Here is a 20,307-nt window from a genome sequence, read left to right as displayed (position 1 = left end):
AAGTAGCAGCTTTTGTGTTAAGATCCTCTTTTGCACACAACTTGTTTGGCTCTTTTAGGTTGGTTGAAAAAAGGGAGCAGAAACAGAGTATGTCATTTACACAGTCCTTGGCTGAATAGGCTGTTGAGCAATTTGCGAATCTGGTTAAGACTTCAGTGAAAGCACAAGACTGCTGCAGTTTAAGCACACAAAACTGGGCATTGTGTTGAAAGGCGTCCAACCCCAACCAGTACTGAACACTGGCTTTTAATTCAGGTTTACAAAGTGATTGCTATTCTCATTGTATAGTAAGTGTCTTCACTGCTGTTAGCAGGAAGATGAGAGTAAGACTCAAGTTTTCAGGTGATGCTGGCAATATAACTTACAGTGTTTGTAATGCAAATATTATCTTAAATGTGACATACCACTGAATTTAGAGGGTCACTGAACCACTAGAAGAAAAGGATGTTGATAAAAAATGTAAAAAAGTAAGTGCTACCATCTTGTGAAGTGTGCCCCCAGTTGTTAACTGAAAGCTTCTCAGACATCCAGATTATTCTTGTTGTGAGAAGAATGCCAGTTCTTAGTGGGCAACATGAAATATTGTTCTGCATCTTCCTACCTAAATAACACCTACACTCCCTGATCCACAGCAGCTTTATGAGTTGTTTACACTTTCTCTGTGTGTTTTGTACCCAAGTAATATCTACCTCATCACTTCTTCCTTCCTGCCAGAACATAACTCCCATTTCATTAATGGAATAACAACCTGTTTGGATGTCTTGATAAAGTCAAATTCCAAATTATGGGACATATACAAGCACGTGGGTGCCACATGATTACTCAGAGTCCCTTTTCAGACCTTTGCACTCAAGATGCAAAATCTATTATTATATACTGCAGCATTTATTCATCACTGTGTGTTAAGTCATATAACTTGCAGATAACAAGGTGTGCAAGCAGCAACTACTTAACTAGTAGGAAATTGCTGATGTGATTCATGACATTATTGCATTTATGTAATTCTACACAAGGAATAGGTTTCTGGCCAAATAGGTTCATGCTTTAACTTTTCTTTTCCTGAACCTTCATCTCTCTGTTAACTCACTGTTTTCATGAACATAATCCATTTTATTAGATTTGGACTTTACTTTGGAAATACAAATTTATGTTCTCACTGTTCTTTTCTTTCCTTGCCTTGGCTTCATGTATTATGTTCTCAAGTCATATTTCTTTTCCTTGTGCAACACAATGAAAATACCATCAATTGCCTCTGACCCTTAGTTAGAATTCAAGCTCATCTAATAATTTTTCCAACCTTAATTACTACATAGTCTCCTCTAAGACAAGCTATCCCAGATATCAGAATCTTCCTTTTTTAGAAAGAACCATCAGCCAAACCATTCTCCACCTAAACCATTTGTTATCTCCTTGAACTTTTGATAAAGCCATAGGAGCTTCCAATGTTAATTACTAGGAAGTGATTTTCAAATGTCATTTTGTTTTCTCCCATGTATATGGTTGTTTGATACTTGCAGTGACAGTTTTTTGAGAACAAGACAGAGTTATACGGTTCACTGAGGCAGAAGCTGCTACCATCTGTTAAAGTACCAACCTCTACCTTCTTAGGAGTTCCCTTTTCTCTGGGTGTCCTCTCAAGCTACTAGGGATTGATTTTTTCCCCCAATGGCTTTCCAAGAGTCCTTAGCCCCAGTTCTACATTGTATGATCTTATTTTAAGTAAAATTGATCATCTCTGTGCTTCTAAAACATTTTTGCCTCTTGCTTCCTTTCCACAGAACTCTCCGATTATGCTCTTGTCCTGCTGCGTGCCTGCTGTGATCTCCATGTCATTCCTGCTCTGTGTTGCTTGGTAAGTCCTCTGTGTATAAGTGTTGGTTGATTGATTGCACTTGTATGCTGGCCATCTAGTGGCATGTCACTACCCTCGGAGGTATACAATTAAAACTCATTCACCCATCATGTAAAAAAACAAACGAAATAACAATAAGAAAAAAACAACAACTTAGAGGCGATAGCAGCAAGAAAATTCTAACGTAATAGATCATAGGGGGAGGAAGTTCTTAAAGGCCTCCTTAAAAACATTGTTTTAATCTGTTTCCTAAAGGACAAGAAGGAGGATGCCTGGCTTACATCCACAGGCAGCACATTCCACAGCATTGTAGTCACCACCAAAAAGGCCCAGTTTCTGGTGGTTGTTTTCTGGGCCTCCTTTGGGGTGGCCATCCACAACAATCTTAAGGAGAAACACTCTGACAGTTAACAAGGTCCCAAACTATTAAGAACCTTATACAGTATGTTAATATTGATACTTTGAATTTGGCATGGAAGCAGATAGGAAGCCAATGCAGCCATACCAGGATGTGATCATATTTCAAAACTCCCAAATCCACCTATCTGCCATATTTTGCACATGGTGTAACTTTGCTATATCCTTCAAAGGCAGCCCTACACAGAGAGCATTGCAGCAATTGATCCTTGAGATTAGTAGTGCATGAATCAGTCATCAAGGATTTCCTGTCCAGATAGGGCCACAACTGTGCAATCTACTGAAGATTTAAAAAGGCAGACCTGGCCATTTAGAGTATTTGATAGCATGACTGGTCAACAGGTGCTACTTAACATTCCGACATTGGAAGCATTGTATTTTTCAAAGCCCTGCAGGCATGAGCCAGCATGGCAGAAGTGAGGCATTTATTTTTTTCCACTTTCACATTGGTTTTCTTTCGCTTTTGTGTCTCTCCTCTTGAAAGCAACATGAGGGAAGGGATGTCAGTTCTAAAACATCAGTACATCCTTACATTGCAATGAAGAACTGAGACAGACCGCATTCTACAAATTCACACTTCCCAGATCTCGCCTACTTCCACCAAGTTCTACCCATGTCACGTGCGCGAGTCAGGAGGTGAGGCTGAGGAGCCTAACGCCGAGGGAGGCCCAGAAAGAAAAGACAAGAAATTGGGCCTTCTCGGCGGTGGCTCCTCGCCTCTGGAATAACCTTCCCCCTGACATTCGCGCAGCTCCCTCGCTGGGTATTTTCAAAAATCAATTAAAAACACTGATGTTTTGGCAGGCCTTCCCCTCAGCTAATTCCTGATTTTCCCTTTTTCTTCTTTCCTAGTGTTTGCCCCATCTTGTTTAATGTTTTTCCCCTTATTTAAAATTGTTTTAATTATATTGTTATATGTCTGTTGTAAGCCGCCTAGAGTGGTCCTGAGGGACTAGATAGGCGGGATATAAAATAAATAAATAAATAAATAAATAAATAAATAAATAAACAAACAAACAAACAAACAAACAAATAAATAAATCAATCAATCTCCCTTTTTCCCTGTCTCAACATTAGAGCTCCATTGGGAAGGGGTGACAGTGTTTCCATAGGGGCTGGGAGGGGAATTCAAGGGCAGACCAGTCTGACCTTCAAGATTGAGATCAAGGGAACATACTCTTGCAGCCTTAATATTTGTATTTATTTCATGTACCTCCCACTCTTCACTCAAGAGATCAGGGCAAGACTGAGATACATTTTATCTTTACCATTTAGATCTATTTTGTCCGCACAGCCCTATGATGTACAAGTACTGTATATTCAGGGTGGCACCACTAGACCACTCCTCTCTAAACACAAGTGAACTCATCAGTTTATGTTAAATCTAAGCAGGATAGGGCCTGGTTAATACTTGAAAACTGTCAGGAATTCTAGGCTCCTCTAAGTAAGACTAGAAAGACTCCTGCCTCAAGAGGCAGTATAATCCAGAATGGATAATATTGGGGCTAGATGGACCAACGGTCTGACTCAGTTGTTGTTTTGACTTGTATACCACTCCATAATGCTAGAGCACTCTCTGGATGATTTGCAATGTGACGTGTACAAGGAACACTTCCCCCACCCAAGTGAGCTGGATACTCCTTTTACCAACCTCAGGATGGAAGGCCAAGTCAACCGTGAGCTGGCTACCTGAATCTGTCACAGTCAAACTCAGGCTGTGAGCAGAGGTCTGATTGCAGTGCTAGTTTAACCATTGTGCCATGGGGCTCACTTACAGTTCAGGCTGTTCCTTATGTGCATAGATTTAGGTTCACAGACTGTGAATAACATCATTCCATTGAGTTGAGTGTTGTTTGAAATGCAGGTCTTTCCAAAGTAGTTCTGCATACTTCATCAGAGTGGCTGTCTTATGTTTATCCTAAGGAGGTTCCTTTGAAAGTGAACCTGCAGTGCTATAACAATGCATGTAACCTTTGTTCCTGTCTCTGAACAGCCTGATCTGACTTCAAGGGATGGTTCACTGACACTGGGAAATCCAGCACTGGCTCCACTTGCTGACAAAGGAAAGTTTTGGCTAGCGCAAAGACTGTTTGCTTTATCAAATATCAACCTTGAAATGACAGAGTCTTCCATAAGAGTTGTAACTACGAAGAAACCCAGATTTTTCCCATTTATTCTCTATATAGCATTGTATGGACTTTACACTTTAGGATCTAATGCAGCTGATGCTTGAGGTAAGTGGCATGGCTGGTTTAATAGCAAAATGACTGTATTATTTAATTGCCTTCTTTATAAAAGAGCTGATTCTGGCTGAGATGAATCCACAATATCAGTATTATGGAAATAGGGCATTTATGTTTTATAAATGACATAGAACATGTTACCTCATTTTAATACACTCAGACATTACTAGGCTCCATAGTCCAAAACATTTATGCGCTCTGTTTTTTTTATGTATGTATGTTATCCAAAATGTCATGGTGGAAAGAATAAGAACTGAGTTCTCTCTTTCCATCTCTCTTTGTTTTGGGGAAAAGGCTGTGGTTGAGCCCATGGTTTGTATGTAAAATATCTTATTGTGGTGAATTACAGGTGTCACTAGATAGGGTGGGAAGGCCTCTAGCAACTCGTAAGACAGCTAAACCTTTAATGATGTCAAAACTATAACCTTTTCAAATACTGATCTGCAATAAACTAAGCAATATTCAGAAAATGTTTAATTATAAGAATGTGTACTCAAGCTGATTGTGGTATTCAGCAAGTTACATTCACCCTATGCAACCTAAATATTCAGGAACGCTTCTCCAAGGGGATTCAGACAGTAGGTAGGACAGCGTGCAAATAAGAGGCAACACCACATTTTCCATTATTAAATTTTCATTTCATATATACAAAAATACTTTATTAGGAGTTAACAGGATTTCACAGCTTTATACATTTCAACAGTTATACAGAATGACAAATGACTTGAGCAAGAAAACATTAAGGGAGATCTGTTTTTAAGTAGTTAGAACTGCAGTTTAGCCACATAACTCTTAATGGTACTAATATTAAGGTTACACAGCCATTTTCTCATGGTCCTTCAGTACAGTATTCTAAACTGACCACTGTAGCTGACAATTCTATTACAGAAGGGGACATCTTAGATTTCCCAAAAGTCCAGTTCAGTTTTTCATCATATGGTGCACAAATAGTTTATGTTCAAATCTGTGCACACAGAGAAAGGAAACAAGTGCTTAATAAAACTAAAAAAAACAAACAAAATTTTGAGTTATATAACCAACACAATTCAAGACTGGCATTTCTAAATAATGGGTTTTTGGCCAATATTAGAATTATGAAATACAAGAACATGTAGACAGAAAAGTGTAGTATTTGAAGTAATGACCCTGTTAAAATTTATTCAAGGATGTTAATAGCATCCAGGATACATTAATTTGAACAGAGATGCTATTACATGTTTTTCCCCCCTGGTCAAGTGGGCTACTATTCAATAGTAGCTGAAATTCTATGATGCAACGTCTTGTGCATAATTGAGATATCATAAACAGTGGCAAATTATTGCTGTTAAAGGCCATTTCAGATTGCACACAACTTGTTTACAATGTAATATATGCCCCTCCAAAGTCCCCAGAAGCCTTTAAGCACAGCTTATTCATCACCATTGTGCATACAGAGCTGTGAAACAGGATTTCACCAGCATAATGGATTTTTTTGTGTGTGCCTTAGTAAGACATTTATGTTGTCCTTAAACTGGAATAAAAAAGCAGAAACATTAATTTCTGGAAGACTAATAGTTTTCTGCCATAACGCTGCAAAATCCAACAACTATAATTTACTTCTGATTAATGGAAGAGATCCACACTTAGCTGCAAGAGCCTTCACTGGTTTACTACAGAGGCTGAAATCCTGTTGCTTAGGTACATGTGCATAACGCAAAGATATCCATGAAGCCCTTCTGCAGGCTTTGATGTGAAGTGTGTGACTGATTGCACAATAAAACAGTGCAATGGTGCATGTCTGAGCATAATGCCTAACATTTCTGCAGGCATACTTTATATTACATCAGCTTGAACAGGATTTCAGCCGTCCCTTTATATTAAATTTACATAATAGTCTTCCAAATAGACCCATATGAGACAAGGCCATTTAAACAACAAATGCTAAATTAATCTAAATCCTGTTAAGAGTATCAAATAGCAAAATGTATAAGGAAATTCTCTGCAGGAGTCAGGAGATGTCTTGTAACCAGACAATAGCTTACTGTTCTTTCATCATAGGTGTTAGTTTTTAGAATGAATTTCCTTTGGTGGATAAAAGGAGGTTGTCTCACACAAACATTAACATTTTAAGTTCTACAACAGCTACAGTTATATAAGAAACACAATTTTTAATCAGTCAGCTGTTGACAAGGAACAAAAGCAGACATTTAAACAAAAATACTGAGATTAAGTCTCTCTCCCCTGCCTCCTTTGGATGGAGGTTCTGGAAGAATGTAAGGCGAACATGGATAACTTGTAACTTTCCATAAGATGCTACACTGCAGTTCTCTTCATACCACTGGCTATGCTGCCTAGGACTGATGGAAGTTTTGATCAAAAAAGTTCTGTAGGACCACACATTGCCTGCTCTTAAAATATGGTCTAAGTGCTCTCTAGATCACAGTAGATGTAGCTCAAACACAGAAGTGGAAAAATGTACCTCTGAGTGCTCTGTCTCCAAAATCAGTTTTTAGAAAAGTTTTTGCCCCACCCCCATACTCTTGTGCTCTCTAAGGGCTGAGAGAGTCAATTCTGCCATGCTGGGGTGGGTGGGGACAGAACTCATCCCTAGAGTTTTAATTTAAAAAAAGACTTTTACTACTAGAGGGTGCAAGAGTTTTTTCAATGAAATAATCCACTACTGTTAGAAAAATTTGAGGAGTCCAGCCCTCCAAGGTCCAGAGAGGGGGGGGCGTAGTCCCTGGACCTTTGAAACCTGTTTGTCCTCCTCTTGTATCTAGTTCCATCACTACCAGAGTACAAAAATGTGTACTAAAGTTGCCACCCAATTTTATGTATATCAATACCAGCTGAAAAACTGAACAAGACTGTTTGCTTTCTTTTTCCTTATAACAGCCTTCACCAGAGCCCTTGAAAGCAGCTTTTCCTAGTCTTTCAAAATAAGGGATGGTCTTCAGTAATTCTACACAAAAATCCAAGTTAACAGATTTTGCATAATGTATTCTTCTGTTAGCAATTGTAAGTGGAATCAGTACAGCAGTGAAACCATCAGCCCTGGAGATACTACAAAATCCCTGTACTATACTCACAACTGGAGATGCCTCTGAGTGGGTGCCTGCTGGATGGGCCAAGCGCTGAACTACAGATCAGTTGTTCAGCTGGGAAACAAACTGTGTTGAACTGCCAAACCAGTAGTTCATGCCCATCTCTACTCACAACCTAAAAGTTTCTGTGTTGCCTAATAGGTAGAACATTTGAAACATGGTTCTCAAAAAGCAGAAGTCTGGATCATGAAACCATGATTGTTTCATTTTAAGTGTTTTTTTCTATGATTATTAATTTTTAAAAAATCTTATTACAGATGTAACGCACAAGGTAAACAGCATCTCACAACAGAATTATTTTGAAACAAAGTTATTTAAGCTTTTAGTATGCAGTATTTAGAACCCAGTGTGTTAACTAAAGAAATGCAAGAGTTGCTAAGGCATAACCATTTGTGATCAGAAACAAAAAGGGGAGGTGACTGCTGTCCACCATCCCAGCCCCATTTTCCATGCCTATGTCCAGCTCTATCTGTGACTATTTCACCCTTGCCTCATACCTTATTTTGTGACAACTAGGTGTGTTCTGTTCATAAATGGATTCAGCTTGTAAAATATTTACAAATTTAGAAAATAACAATGACTATTTAAACACAATAGCAGCCCTATTCTTTGAAAAATGAAGTAAACAGATTTGGACAAATAAAGATGTTTTAAAACTTGTGTTCTGAGTAGACCTCAATCATTTGCATTCATATATTCTATAATCCTCAACATTTTGGATTTTCTGAACTAATACCTCAGGAAAAATAGCAGGCAACACTGAAAATACAGAACTCAACTTTATGCACATTTATTAAACTGTACATCACTCAATGAACTGCATAGTACCCACAGAATTCAAGATAATGGCTAAAATCCTGTTGCTTAGTGTAATAAGATGCACAAGAGTAGGCCCACTAAATCAATGGGGATGTGGTGAGTCAACTATACATTTCATTAATTCAGATGGGCCTACTCTGATTGTAGATTACTACACTTCCTACACTAAAGGAAGTCACAACTAGAGTAGGCCTATTTGAATAAATGGAACTTACAGGGGTTAACTCACCAAATCCCCACTGATTAATGCGCCTACTATATTGCATCTTATTACACTAAGCAACAGTTTCAGCTAGCATGTTATGAGTTCAGCCAATAAAATAACTAGAATGTACAAATTCACTGATCTGTAACTGATTTTACAAAATTACCTACCATGCTATGAGCACATCTGCCTTTGCTTGAGGATATAAAGATAGCAATAGTTTTAATGGTTTTCTACTCTGAATTATTCTACTTTACTAAACATCCACAATATTTACCAATATTTCTGATTTCTGCTCCTCTGCGCACACTGCATTTTGCAGAAGCAGTGACAAAACCCAATGTTTACTTTTATTGTTATGTAGGCATACACAAATAGTTGTGTATTTCACTACACAAATATTTAGGCTGACACAAAAATAACCACAAGCAGTTCCACATGTTGCCTTTTAAATTAAATAATTAATATTTAAGTACCTTTATTTTCTTGTCTATACTTGGTATATCAGCATCCCATCCCATGTGACTTCTCCATACTGGAAAACACACTTGAAGTATCCCTATTCTTCTGACTTCCTTTATTAATGAAAAGGGGGGGGACTGTACTTAATATTATTTTGAACGCATGTGTAGTAGACCAGCTTCTTGTATAAGTTTCCAGTAAATTATGGGTTCATTATTGATAGGTGGCTGCCATGTGCAAAGTCAACCATATTGTCTATGCATCTCTCTAGGATATTTATCAGCCTTACCTGGAGATGCCAGAGGGTTGAACCTGGGATTTTTAGCATGCAAAGCATATGCTCCACTAGTTATTCCCCCTCCCTTAATGCATTCTTCATTGAATGTCTGATGATGGCACTGTCCTCGGTGGAAGGACCAGAATTTTGGGTGCTATCACCTCTTCCCCATCCTGTGCTACCAAGGGGGAGGGGGCAATTACATGGACTTTTGTATTCAGAGTTTCAAATTCTGCATACTCAGTAGCTGAAAATACATCTACAGCAAAACTGGTTCAGTGGCACTGTGGTATGAAAAGAAAGATCATATTTTGAGTTTTAATTTGGGAGGGGTTGACTCAACCTCCTTTGGCATTACAGTTCAAAAAATTAGATCTGCCACTTAGTGAAAGGCAAGGTTTAAAGTACATTTATACATGGCATGAACCTATTTCATATGAGATAATGGCAATTACACAAATGGTTTAAACACATGCATATATTTTAGTACCAAGGTTAAATTTAAAGAATTAAATGATAGTTTGGCTATTGCTGCTGCTAAAGACAACACTCAGTCAGTTTTTTCAAGATCAGAGCACATCAAAATACAGGATCCAGAGACACCACCAGACCTCTCTGGACATGCATACTAGCAGCAGCAAGTTAAGACAAACACTAGTGTCTCCTATTACTTCTGCTTTATTCTGCTGACAATGGCAATATTTTCTGTGCCTGCGATTGCGGGTCTTCTCACCAAATTTCTGTCAATTATCTGCAGAATCCTCTCTGACCTAAAGTCTATGTGCCATTAACTCCTGCTTTCTACACGAAGTGAACAAAGTTGAAGAGCTACAAGAAAAACAGGGCACCAAGAGATGAGCATAAGGAACAGATCAAGTAACTATTCAGTCATAGGGTTTTTCCTGACCCTCCTCAAGGTAGTTCAACTGGAAGCTGAGAAGAGAGCAGGTCCAGTCCAGATTACCTAGATTCCACTTAAGCTTCCTTCTCAAAAGGAGTAGCACCAAATCTACTGAAATGCTGCTCAGTAAAGCATTAGAAAACAAAAGCAATGGAGTTTTGTTGCAAACAACATTCCTACTAAAAATATCCTATACAAGTAGTCACAATTACATTGTACCTTGTCACCAAATCCTACAAGGGCAGCAGAGCACTTTTTAAAGTGTCATTCTGGGTACTGTCATAAAAATAACTTTCAGACTCAGCTGAACACCTCTGTCAAACACCTAAAATCAGCCTACCTATAGATGTAATGCAACAGAAGTTTGCAAGTTTCTCAAAAATATTTTATATTATTGAAAGCTAAAGTACCAACAGCAATTAAGACAAAGATATCCAATAATATGCATAACATTTATAAAATATACTTAAGTGTTTAAAAAAAATACCTTAGAGGTTTTCAATCTATAATACCTTTTTTGGTGTCTCATCAGTTCTCTGTATAAAGTAAAAACTATCCAAACCCTGTTTTTTTGTGCACAGTCAAACATTTCCAAAAACAAAAGGGGCTAAGAAGTTGTTTGCATTATCTCAGCCTTTCCAAATAATTCTTTATTGGCATCTTGTGTTTAATACTTTGGTGTTGAAAACAAACTTTGAAGTCAAGTGCCTGTCAGCACATGGAAAAATGAATGAATTGGGCAGATGACTACCAACACAGGCACTAGCAAGTCAGTAACAACTGATGTGTAACAGCAAACGCAGTATAAATAGTCACTGGACTAATCTCTCTTAGTGACAATCTGCACCTATATTCATTTAACAGAATATTTATCAGAAAAAATGAGATGAACCTAAAACAAGAAAAGTTGTGAATGTTGTAAAATAGTCATGAAATAAACCCATTTATAAATAACACTGAATTTTAGCATTTGACAGTAACCTTAGTTTTACAAGCTATTTGGTGAATAAATGCAGTTTAACACAAGGTAACAGATAGCTCAAAAAGTCTCATCACATCACATTTCATAATACATAATTACTCATAAATATCTGCTGTAAAATAAAAGCCTATCACAGAACAATATAGAAATAGAGGGCATTATTAAAAAGTAGGTTCCGTTATTTTAAGCAATGATTTTTCACAAATAAGGACACACTTCCTACATGCTGAGCCTCACTGCAAGTCCGCTTTATGATTTCTCATGCTACTTCACCATGATCCCAAATACAATGAATTACATTATATAATTCTGCAAGAGAGTAATACTTATTCTCTAATGGGTTGAAATGTTGGCACATCAGCCTCCTTGGGAAATTTCAAGATATTGCTTTTAATTTCTGTAAAAGTGTAACACGTACAGGAAATCTACAACAGATCTGTCCAAGACATGACAACTGAAAAAGATATATAAACATTAAGCAAAGAAGTGTCAGTAACATGGCTCAGTGCTGGTTGCTTCTTAAGGGTTTAAAATTCTGCTCACATCAAGAATGAAATGTTTCTTAGGATAAGGATTAGTATTTTCTCCAAATAACAAAAACTGAACAGATGAAACATTTGATTTATACAGAGTTTTACAAAAAAAAAAAAATCTAAACCTTTTTTCAAGTATTTTTCTTATCACAGTGAAAATGTAAGACCAAATGTATAAGTGAATGACTGGAAAGTTCCTTAGACAAGTAAAGGCAAAGTAGTAAATCAAAACATTTATAAAAATGCTTCAACGCATTTCCTTCATGTGATATGAATAGAAAGGTTATCTGTAAAAAGTTAGAAAAATTAAAATAAATTACATATTTAAGTACACTTTCCCTTCAACATTTTGTATAAAATCTTGGAATAGCATACTATTGTCTGAATATACACAGAATAAAAATTATCAGATGCTGCTAAGTGTCTGGCACCTCTGTACAATCTTTGCCGAGCATAATGTTTGTTTCAGCTAGCCTAAGTTGGTGCTTAAACATATCTTCAAAAGAACTATCAGTACACCCAACTAATTGGGACCCACTGTGGTTCTGTTCTCAGTTTCTCTGTAGCAGTTTGCAGCTTTTCAAAGGCTTTGTCAAGATTGTCATTCACAATAGTCAGATCAAAATAGTGGCTGTAAGCTCTCTGGATCCGTGCACTCTCATCAACTGTTTTCTTCAAATCAGTGTCCTGTTAGAGATTACACAAAAGTAGATTTCCAGACATTAAATTGTGTTCAAAATCTGCCTCCCTGAGTTATACTCAGGCAGCTTCCCAACAAAATATGCTGAAGATTTCAGTTATAAATGTAACAAAAGAAGCCCCTGAGGAATGAATTATAGTAAGTTGTTCCTCCTTAGGTTAAATCTTCACACGCAAGTTTGGAAAACTCAACAGTAGCCAGAGGATTGGAAAAGATCAGTCTACATCCGAATCCCCAAAAAGGGCAGTGCTGAAGAATAGTCCAACTACCGTACAATTGCACTCATTTCACACGCTAGCAAGGTTATGCTCAAAATCCTACAAGGTAGGCTTCAGCAGTATGTGGGCCAAGAACTCCCAGAAGTACAAGCTGGATTTTGAAGGGGCAGAGGAACTAGAGACCAAATTGCTGACATGCACTGGATTATGGAGAAAGCCAGAGAGTTCCAGAAAAACATCTACTTCTGTCTGCTTCATTGACTACGCAAAAGCCTTTGACTGTGTGGACCACAGCAAACTATGGCAAGTCCTTAAAGAAATGGGAGTGCCTGACCACCTTGTCTATCTCCTGAGAAACCTATATGTGGGACAGGAAGCAACAGTTAGAACTGGATATGGAACAACTGATTGATTCAAAATTGGGAAAGGAGTACAACAAGGCTGTATATTGTCCCCCCGGCTTATTTAACTTATATGCAGAATACATCATGCGAAAGGCCGGATTGGATGAATCCCAAGCCGGAATTAAGATTGCCGGAAGAAATATCAACAACCTCCGATATGCAGATGATACCACTCTGCTGGCAGAAAGTGAGGAGGAATTAAAGAACCTCTTAAGGAGGGTGAAAGAGAAGTGTGCAAAAAACGGTCTGAAGCTCAACATCAAAAAAACCCAAGATCATGACCACCGGTCCTATCAGCTCCTGGCAAAAATCTGTGTTCACTGTCTGAGGTCTTCCACTATCTATGTTTAGGCAGACAGTAATGGAAGGAGGGGACATTTTCAGTTAAGATGCTCCATTCGTGGAATATGTTCGCCAAAGATGCTCGCTGGGAAAGAACTTTTCAAGTCATTTCAGCATCTGGAACAGCCCATTTTATTTGCTCCACCATTTCTACATACAGTGGTGCCCCACTTGACGGTTACCTTGTTAGACAAGGAAACCACTTAACAATGTGTTTTTTGTGATCACTTTTGCGATCGCAAAACAATGATTGAACGGGGAAAATCCGCTTTACAATGATCGGTTCCCTGCTTCGGGAACCGATTTTTCACTTTACGATGATCAGAAAACAGCTGATCGTCGGGTTTCAAAATGGCCGCCCACTGTTTAAAATGGCTCCCTGCTGTGTTTAGGAAGGCTTTTTCGCAAGACCGACACTGGAAAATGGCCGCCCTATGGAGGATCTTCGCTGGACGCTGAGGTATTTCGCCCATTGGAATGCACTGAACCGGTTTTCAGTGCGTTTCAATGGGCTTTTTCATTTCGCTTGATGAGGATTTCGTTCTACAGTGATTTTTCTGGAACGGATTATCCTCGTCAAGCAAGGCACCACTGTATTAAATCAGTTATCCAGTTATGGTTTTATTTCTACTACTGAACTGTATAGGCTCCCCTCCCCCCCCCCCCCCGTTCCATCTGCCACTTCCATTTTCTAATGTTTTGCATTAAGCCAGACCAACTGAAATTAGATATGATTAGCAATATACATTTATGTCAGTCCATTTGTCGTAAGAAAAACCAAATCTAGATATAATTTTTTGTGGTGGTATAATGAAATGTTTATAATTTATAGCTGGAACCAACCCAGTTTTCACTGTTTTATTTCATCCTACCTTAAGAGACTTTACCAAAGGACAATGTAGAAAATTGGAAAGAAAATAAAGAAAAGCCTAAGTGACAAATTGGTAAAAGAATGAGATTGTAAATTTCTGTCTCTTTACAAAAATAAGGCATCGGTCCAGCTTTTGTTTATCAGCATATATTTACTGAATATCATTTGAATCAAAATATTCAAATTATTTGCTGCAACAAGTATATCCACAATTTGAAAATCATGTGAAGGGGTAACAAAAGGATTCTTAATATCATTTGAAAGGAGGGGGAAGCCTCCCCAGAACATACATTCAACAACATCTCAAGTGGTTAGAAAAAAGTATGCAACAGAAAAGGGAAGGAAAACAGATATAAAATTGACCATTAATATACAAGATACATATTTAAATACAAAAATTAGCACTGATGCAATCGGTAAAGTTTCTTATTTTCAAATGTAAGATTTTAATTACCGTTAGAAGTTTGGTTGTAATTCCTGCATCCACCACAGCTTTGTGCATGGCACGCAGTGTTTCTAGTTCTGGAGCAGCAATAAACACTACATATGGCATAAACTCTGATGTCCGCAATATTTTAAGCGCCTGAAATAACAGAGAATTAATTCCATCAACCAGCATTTTGAAATTAGGCAGACAGCAGTATTAGTTCCAAACAGCATGATAGATTAAAAAGCAGAAACTCTTGCACACTACATCACTGTGACACATGTACTTACCAATAACATAATAATTTTAAATTCAATATATTTGAAACAGATTGTTAAGTACTAAGAAATCTGTATTAAAAGATGTCAAAGTAGGCGGCTCCTGGAAGAGAATTTCAAGCCTCCCTAGATGTGAAATTTAAACACTGTCTTTATTACTATACAAAGTATTTTGTTGCTGGTTACTTATACTTTTATGTCCCCAAACACTGCCAAATTGCATCATGACTGTATGGTATAGAATGTTGGCTTTACTGCTTGATGCCCTTCTAATCAAAAGAGTTTGACCAATCTACTTTTCACCAAGCTGTATGACTCAGCATGAAGTTCAAAGGGACAGCTATGGCTGCACCCTACCGTAATTCCTTTTAAAATGATACAGATCTTGCTATGCTCCAGGGTCCACAATTCAGGTAATCTCTACCATTATTTATATTTATACCCTGCCTTTTCTTCAGTGAGTTCAAAGCAGAGTACACGTCTCTCCTCCTCCTTGCTTTATCCTCACAACAACCCAGTAAGGCAGATCACCAGTAAATTTCATACTTAACCAGGGACTATAACCTGGATCACTCCTATTCCAGTGCAATTACTATACCAAACTTGTTCTTAAATCCTAATGAGATAATTCTCCTTCTGCAACACAAATGGTCTTTCAAGGGCAAATTACTGTTTTGTTACAATCTTTCACTCTGGTGCCTCTATGAAGCTGAAGTATTCCTCTAGCATACCTGAGGATTCACATCCAAGATGCATGTCCTTCCAGTCTGAACAACTTCAAGGATGGAATCTATTTTGGTGCCGTAAAGATTTCCTTCATATTCTCCATGTTCCAAGTACCTTCCAGCTTTAATATCCGCCTCCATTTCAGCTCGGGATACAAACCTGTATGCTTGTCCATCTTTTTCATCATCCCTTGGCTTCCGTGATGTGACTAAACAGATTTGATACATATATGGAAATGTGACAAAATAATACTGCCTTGTATGTATTTATGCAATGCCAACTTTACAGACAGATGCTGGGACTTGAGTCCAAAATGTGCTCTGAAAGAAGAGAAGCCACTTAATTCAGGATAAGATGTCTGCTTTTCACCAATGCCTGCTTCCTGCTGCTATCCCAGGCACTACATCCCATCACATTACTCAGTGTCTTGCAAGCTGAATTTCAGGCAGCACAGAACAATGCATCAGGAAAGAAGACATGACTAAGTGCCATTATCTGAACAAGATGTTGACTGGAGTATTTTTTTTTAATCTGCAACTTCTGTTTTTCCCAAATAGATTAATAAGACATGCTCATTTAGAAGGATTATAGCACATTAAAGGAATTGGTCAGTCTGAACTTCCAAATCATCACATTTCTCAAAAACTCACTGTAGTAACAACCATGTTGCCAAACAGTCCAAACACTCTTCTATCTTTACACTATACAGTATTTAGAATTTTAAACCATCAGCTTCACACTGCTACAAAGAATGCACACTGTTATTTAAGAAACCAGAAGGTGAACAGGAGTAAGATCTCTTCTGCAGTGAAGTACATGTACAGAAAAAAAAATAGCGAAAGCAGAAACTGATAAAGGGGGAAAATGTAGGAAAAAATCTTCCAAGAACTCAAAGCTGCTTGAAATGTATGAAAGAGAAACACATTCATTTCATAATGGGGGATTTTAATGCCAAGATAGTAGAGATTTTCCTGGAAAAGACAGAGTATGGAAAGAAAATGAATATGAAGACTGAACAATACAATTCTGTGAAGAATCTGCAGTCACCACTATCTAATTCAGATTATCACCAAGGGGAAAACATACATCCATGCACTGTGATACTAACAAGATTACAATGTACCCTAGCTAATCAGAGGTAGTGAAACGATATTATGTCAGTGAAAATTTATTTCAGATGTGATGTAAATTCATATCACAATCCAGTCATAATAATAGTGCACTGTCAAGTCAATTCTAACCTATGGCAGCCCTCTCCAAAGTTTTCTAGGTAGAGAGTGCACAGAAGTACTTTACCATCCCTTCTTCTAGGCCCTAGAAGAATCTTGGGGCATCCTGGGTCTGTGCAGTTTGCCCAAGGCCATGTAAGGATGAACTGTGGGAAACCGAGCTCCCAGCCTCTGGCTTTACAGCCAGATAACTAACTCACTGAGCCATCCAGCTATAGTAAGACCCCTGTATCCGTGGGGGAAAGGTTCCAAGGGGTGCCTAAAACTGTGGATAGTACTATTAAAGAAAGTGAGAGGATAGAGAAGAGTGAGAGGAAGAAGTAAGTGCATCTGTGCACTGTGGGCTGGGCTGCAGCAATCGTGACCATAAACAACTGAAACTGTGAATACCGAGTCCATGGATAATTCATTTCAAATTAAAAAGATAAGAGGGAAAAATATTAAAAAAACAGAAAGCATAGAAACTATGTGATTCAGTCGTATATACTCTTGTAAATTAGATTTATGAAGGGATCGATGAGGTCACACACTCCTCTAGCTCAGAAATAAGTCTCACTCTAAATTAACAGAAGTATTAGTAGATGTGACCAACAGCAACCTCAAAAGTAGACATGCACATCAATAGAGTAGTAGATGACAGAAGAAATGATATAGCTAAGCTAAGAGACAAAATGGCAAAATAAAAATGAAATCAAATACAGAGTATACCACAGAACAATCCAACACAAAGTTAGGGACTCCTCCCCCAGTGGTGGTCCAAACAATGTGCAGGGAAAAGCAGAACTCTACACCCTTTAAAAAGTGCTTTAAAATATCAAGGAGGTAAAAGGCATATTTTAAAAATGAAAATGCCCACTATTGAGGTAGCAATAGCTTTGATACATGAGATCAAGGCTAAAGTCACAGTGTGGAGCACATTAAAGAGCAGTTACCAGACCAGCAGAATTTATTCTACCATATGTCAACCCTGATTTGGCAAAAGAAATCCAAAATGCAATATGACTCGTGAAAACAGTAAAACTCCTGCAGTTGATGATGCTTTCAACAGCAGTATTAAACCTAATAGAAGATTATGACTTAAAGGTGCTTTAGCAAATGTTTTCAATCAAATCACAGAAAAGGAATCATTACTAAAATCTGACAACCACACATTACAAAAAATGAAAAATCCAAAGACTTGTAATAACTAAAGTAAAAAGACCTAATGAGCCATTTGCCTAAGGTTTTCTTAATAAAAAGCTTGAAAGGGCAGGAAGCATGCAATCTTCATCCAATATATTCCAACATGGCAAGCTGATGCACTTGTTGGTAAATGAAGGTCTTAAAAGGTATTTGGCCATTTATATTGGCAACAAAAACATGCAGTGAAATTTGAAACGCAGATAACAAAGGACATCAAGATATAAAAAGAATTTCCGTAAGCTCCTTTTATACTCGTACTTTAATTACATCTTAGAAAAGCACTTGCTGATTTAAGTAAAGGTTTCATTGCCAATGGACAAATTATCAAAGACAATTGATATACATTGACATTTTAAATGGCATGTGACCGTTATTCAATTAAGTCAGTAAAGGAAATAATAAGCATGACCCAAAAATGTATGGTAACACAATCAAGTTCATAAAAAGCAAGCAGCTGAAGAAATGCAGCTGAAGAGCTGAAACAAAAGTGCAGAGCATATTTATTTATTTAATTTAAAATATTTTCGTAAATGCCACCTTTCTCCTAAAGGATCCAAGGTGGCTTACAGGATGAAGTCTTTAACGAAGTTAAGAGCTAAAATAATAAATTATTACAATATCAAAAAATATTAAACAAATATATTAAAACTCATAAACAAGAGCTATATCAAAAGCTCAAGTAAAATAACAGAACGAACAGTGCTGCCCCGATTAACAATTACCCCGTTTAACGATGAAATCGCTTCGTGATGTGTTTTTTGCGATTGCTATTGCAATCGCAAAATGATGACTGAATGGGGAAAATCCGCTTCACAATGATCGGTTTCCTGCTTCGGGAACCGATTTTTCACTTTACAACGATCGTCGGGTTTCAAACAGCCGCCCGCTGTTAAAAATGGCTCCCTGCTGTGCTTAGGATGGATTTCTCGCATTACAGGCACCAGAAAATGACTGACCTATGGAGGATCTTCACTGGACGCTGAGGTATTTCACCCATTGGAACGCACTGAGCGGTTTTCAATGCGTTTCAATGGGCTTTTTACTTTCACTTGACAACGATTTCGTTCTATAGCGATTTTGCTGGAACGGATTATTGTTGTCAAGCAAGGCACCACTGTACTAAGAATGAATAAAGACAAAACATTTATAAACCACAAGTAATCCAGAAAACTAGGTCACTATAACAAGAATCAAACAGCAAAGATTTTCCAGCTAGTAATTCAAAGTAAAATAAATGAAAGTAGTAGTGAAGGAAGAATTTATTGGCTGAAGAATGCTGTAAAATGGCTTGCATGCAATACAGTATAATGGTTTATAGCTCCTGCTTTCAAGGAAAAAATAGGTTGATAACATCCAACACTTCCCACAGAAGAGGAACAAGATGGAGAGGGCATCAAATTTAGAGAAATTTTAAAATCAGTAATATATGCTATCACCTCAACAAAAGAATTTTCTAAGTACCATCTATCTATTATTAAAACTATAAACAGATTACTTTAGCTCATCAACTATGGACATCCTTAAGTAATATTTCTTTAGGAGGAAACCATAGAGTCCAGTATGTATATTGCACAATGCACTGCATGGATTGTTCCCAAGTGAGTGTGCTTCAGAGTGCTGTTGCTCATGAGCTTATTGGACCTGTAGTGGCACCCCACATTAGAAAAATGTTTTAGATACAAAATATTGGGTATATTTATTCCTGGACTTACTAGGCTACACTTAGCCTAATGTTTTTGATACTATTAATAAGAAGTGAAATAACTGGAACTTCCAAGAAGTACATGCTTAATAAATCAATGCACATATTCCCAGAGCTATAATCTTGTAAAGAGAAAAAAAAACAACTTACATGGCACCGTGGTTCCAAATTTTGTAGGGTTCAGTACAATAAATCTGTTTTTCAAGCTTCTTCGGCCAACTCCCTGGGCTCCTATTAATACCAGTGTTTTTCTTTGAAATGGAGGCATTTTTGCTACTTCCTCGTATATCTGAATTTCATGACGGTCAAATTCTGAATACAAGATTGCATCACATTAAATGGAAAATACTTTAAGTTTTATGTTTACAGATTGCGTGTCCTAATGTTTTTTCACAGGCTCTGGAAGGTTCCAAGATCAACAGGGTACGGGCAAAAACCATGACGAAGAACAAAT

The 20,307-nt window shown here is 37.6% G+C and overlaps 2 protein-coding genes across 11 annotated transcripts in view; one reads left to right on the top strand and one right to left on the bottom strand.

Annotated features, from left to right (window-relative positions):
• Nucleotides 1-8,255, top strand: part of GSDME (gasdermin E) — a 34,835-nt gene extending 26,580 nt beyond the window's left edge. For both annotated transcript variants that reach the window (XM_020780983.3, XM_078377202.1), the window contains exons 9-11: nucleotides 1,779-1,852; nucleotides 4,263-4,503; nucleotides 7,387-8,255. In XM_020780983.3, the coding sequence (XP_020636642.3) occupies nucleotides 1,779-1,852; nucleotides 4,263-4,502 (314 nt within the window). In that variant the 3' untranslated portion in view covers nucleotide 4,503; nucleotides 7,387-8,255. The remainder of the gene's footprint in view (nucleotides 1-1,778; nucleotides 1,853-4,262; nucleotides 4,504-7,386) is intronic.
• Nucleotides 5,129-20,307, bottom strand: part of PALS2 (protein associated with LIN7 2, MAGUK p55 family member) — a 59,086-nt gene continuing 43,907 nt past the window's right edge. For all 9 annotated transcript variants that reach the window (XM_078377199.1, XM_078377198.1, XM_020780961.3 and 6 more), the window contains 4 exons: nucleotides 20,004-20,165; nucleotides 15,746-15,948; nucleotides 14,764-14,892; nucleotides 5,129-12,461 (listed from right to left, as the gene is read on the bottom strand). In XM_078377199.1, coding sequence (XP_078233325.1) covers nucleotides 12,285-12,461; nucleotides 14,764-14,892; nucleotides 15,746-15,948; nucleotides 20,004-20,165 — 671 coding nt within the window. In that variant the 3' untranslated portion in view covers nucleotides 5,129-12,284. The remainder of the gene's footprint in view (nucleotides 12,462-14,763; nucleotides 14,893-15,745; nucleotides 15,949-20,003; nucleotides 20,166-20,307) is intronic.

The sequence above is a fragment of the Pogona vitticeps genome, chromosome 6 (assembly GCF_051106095.1).
Source record: "Pogona vitticeps strain Pit_001003342236 chromosome 6, PviZW2.1, whole genome shotgun sequence".
Classification (NCBI taxonomy): domain Eukaryota; kingdom Metazoa; phylum Chordata; class Lepidosauria; order Squamata; family Agamidae; genus Pogona; species Pogona vitticeps.
The sequence above is the reverse complement of the archived record's forward strand: the minus strand, read 5'-3'. Positions and strand labels throughout refer to the sequence as shown.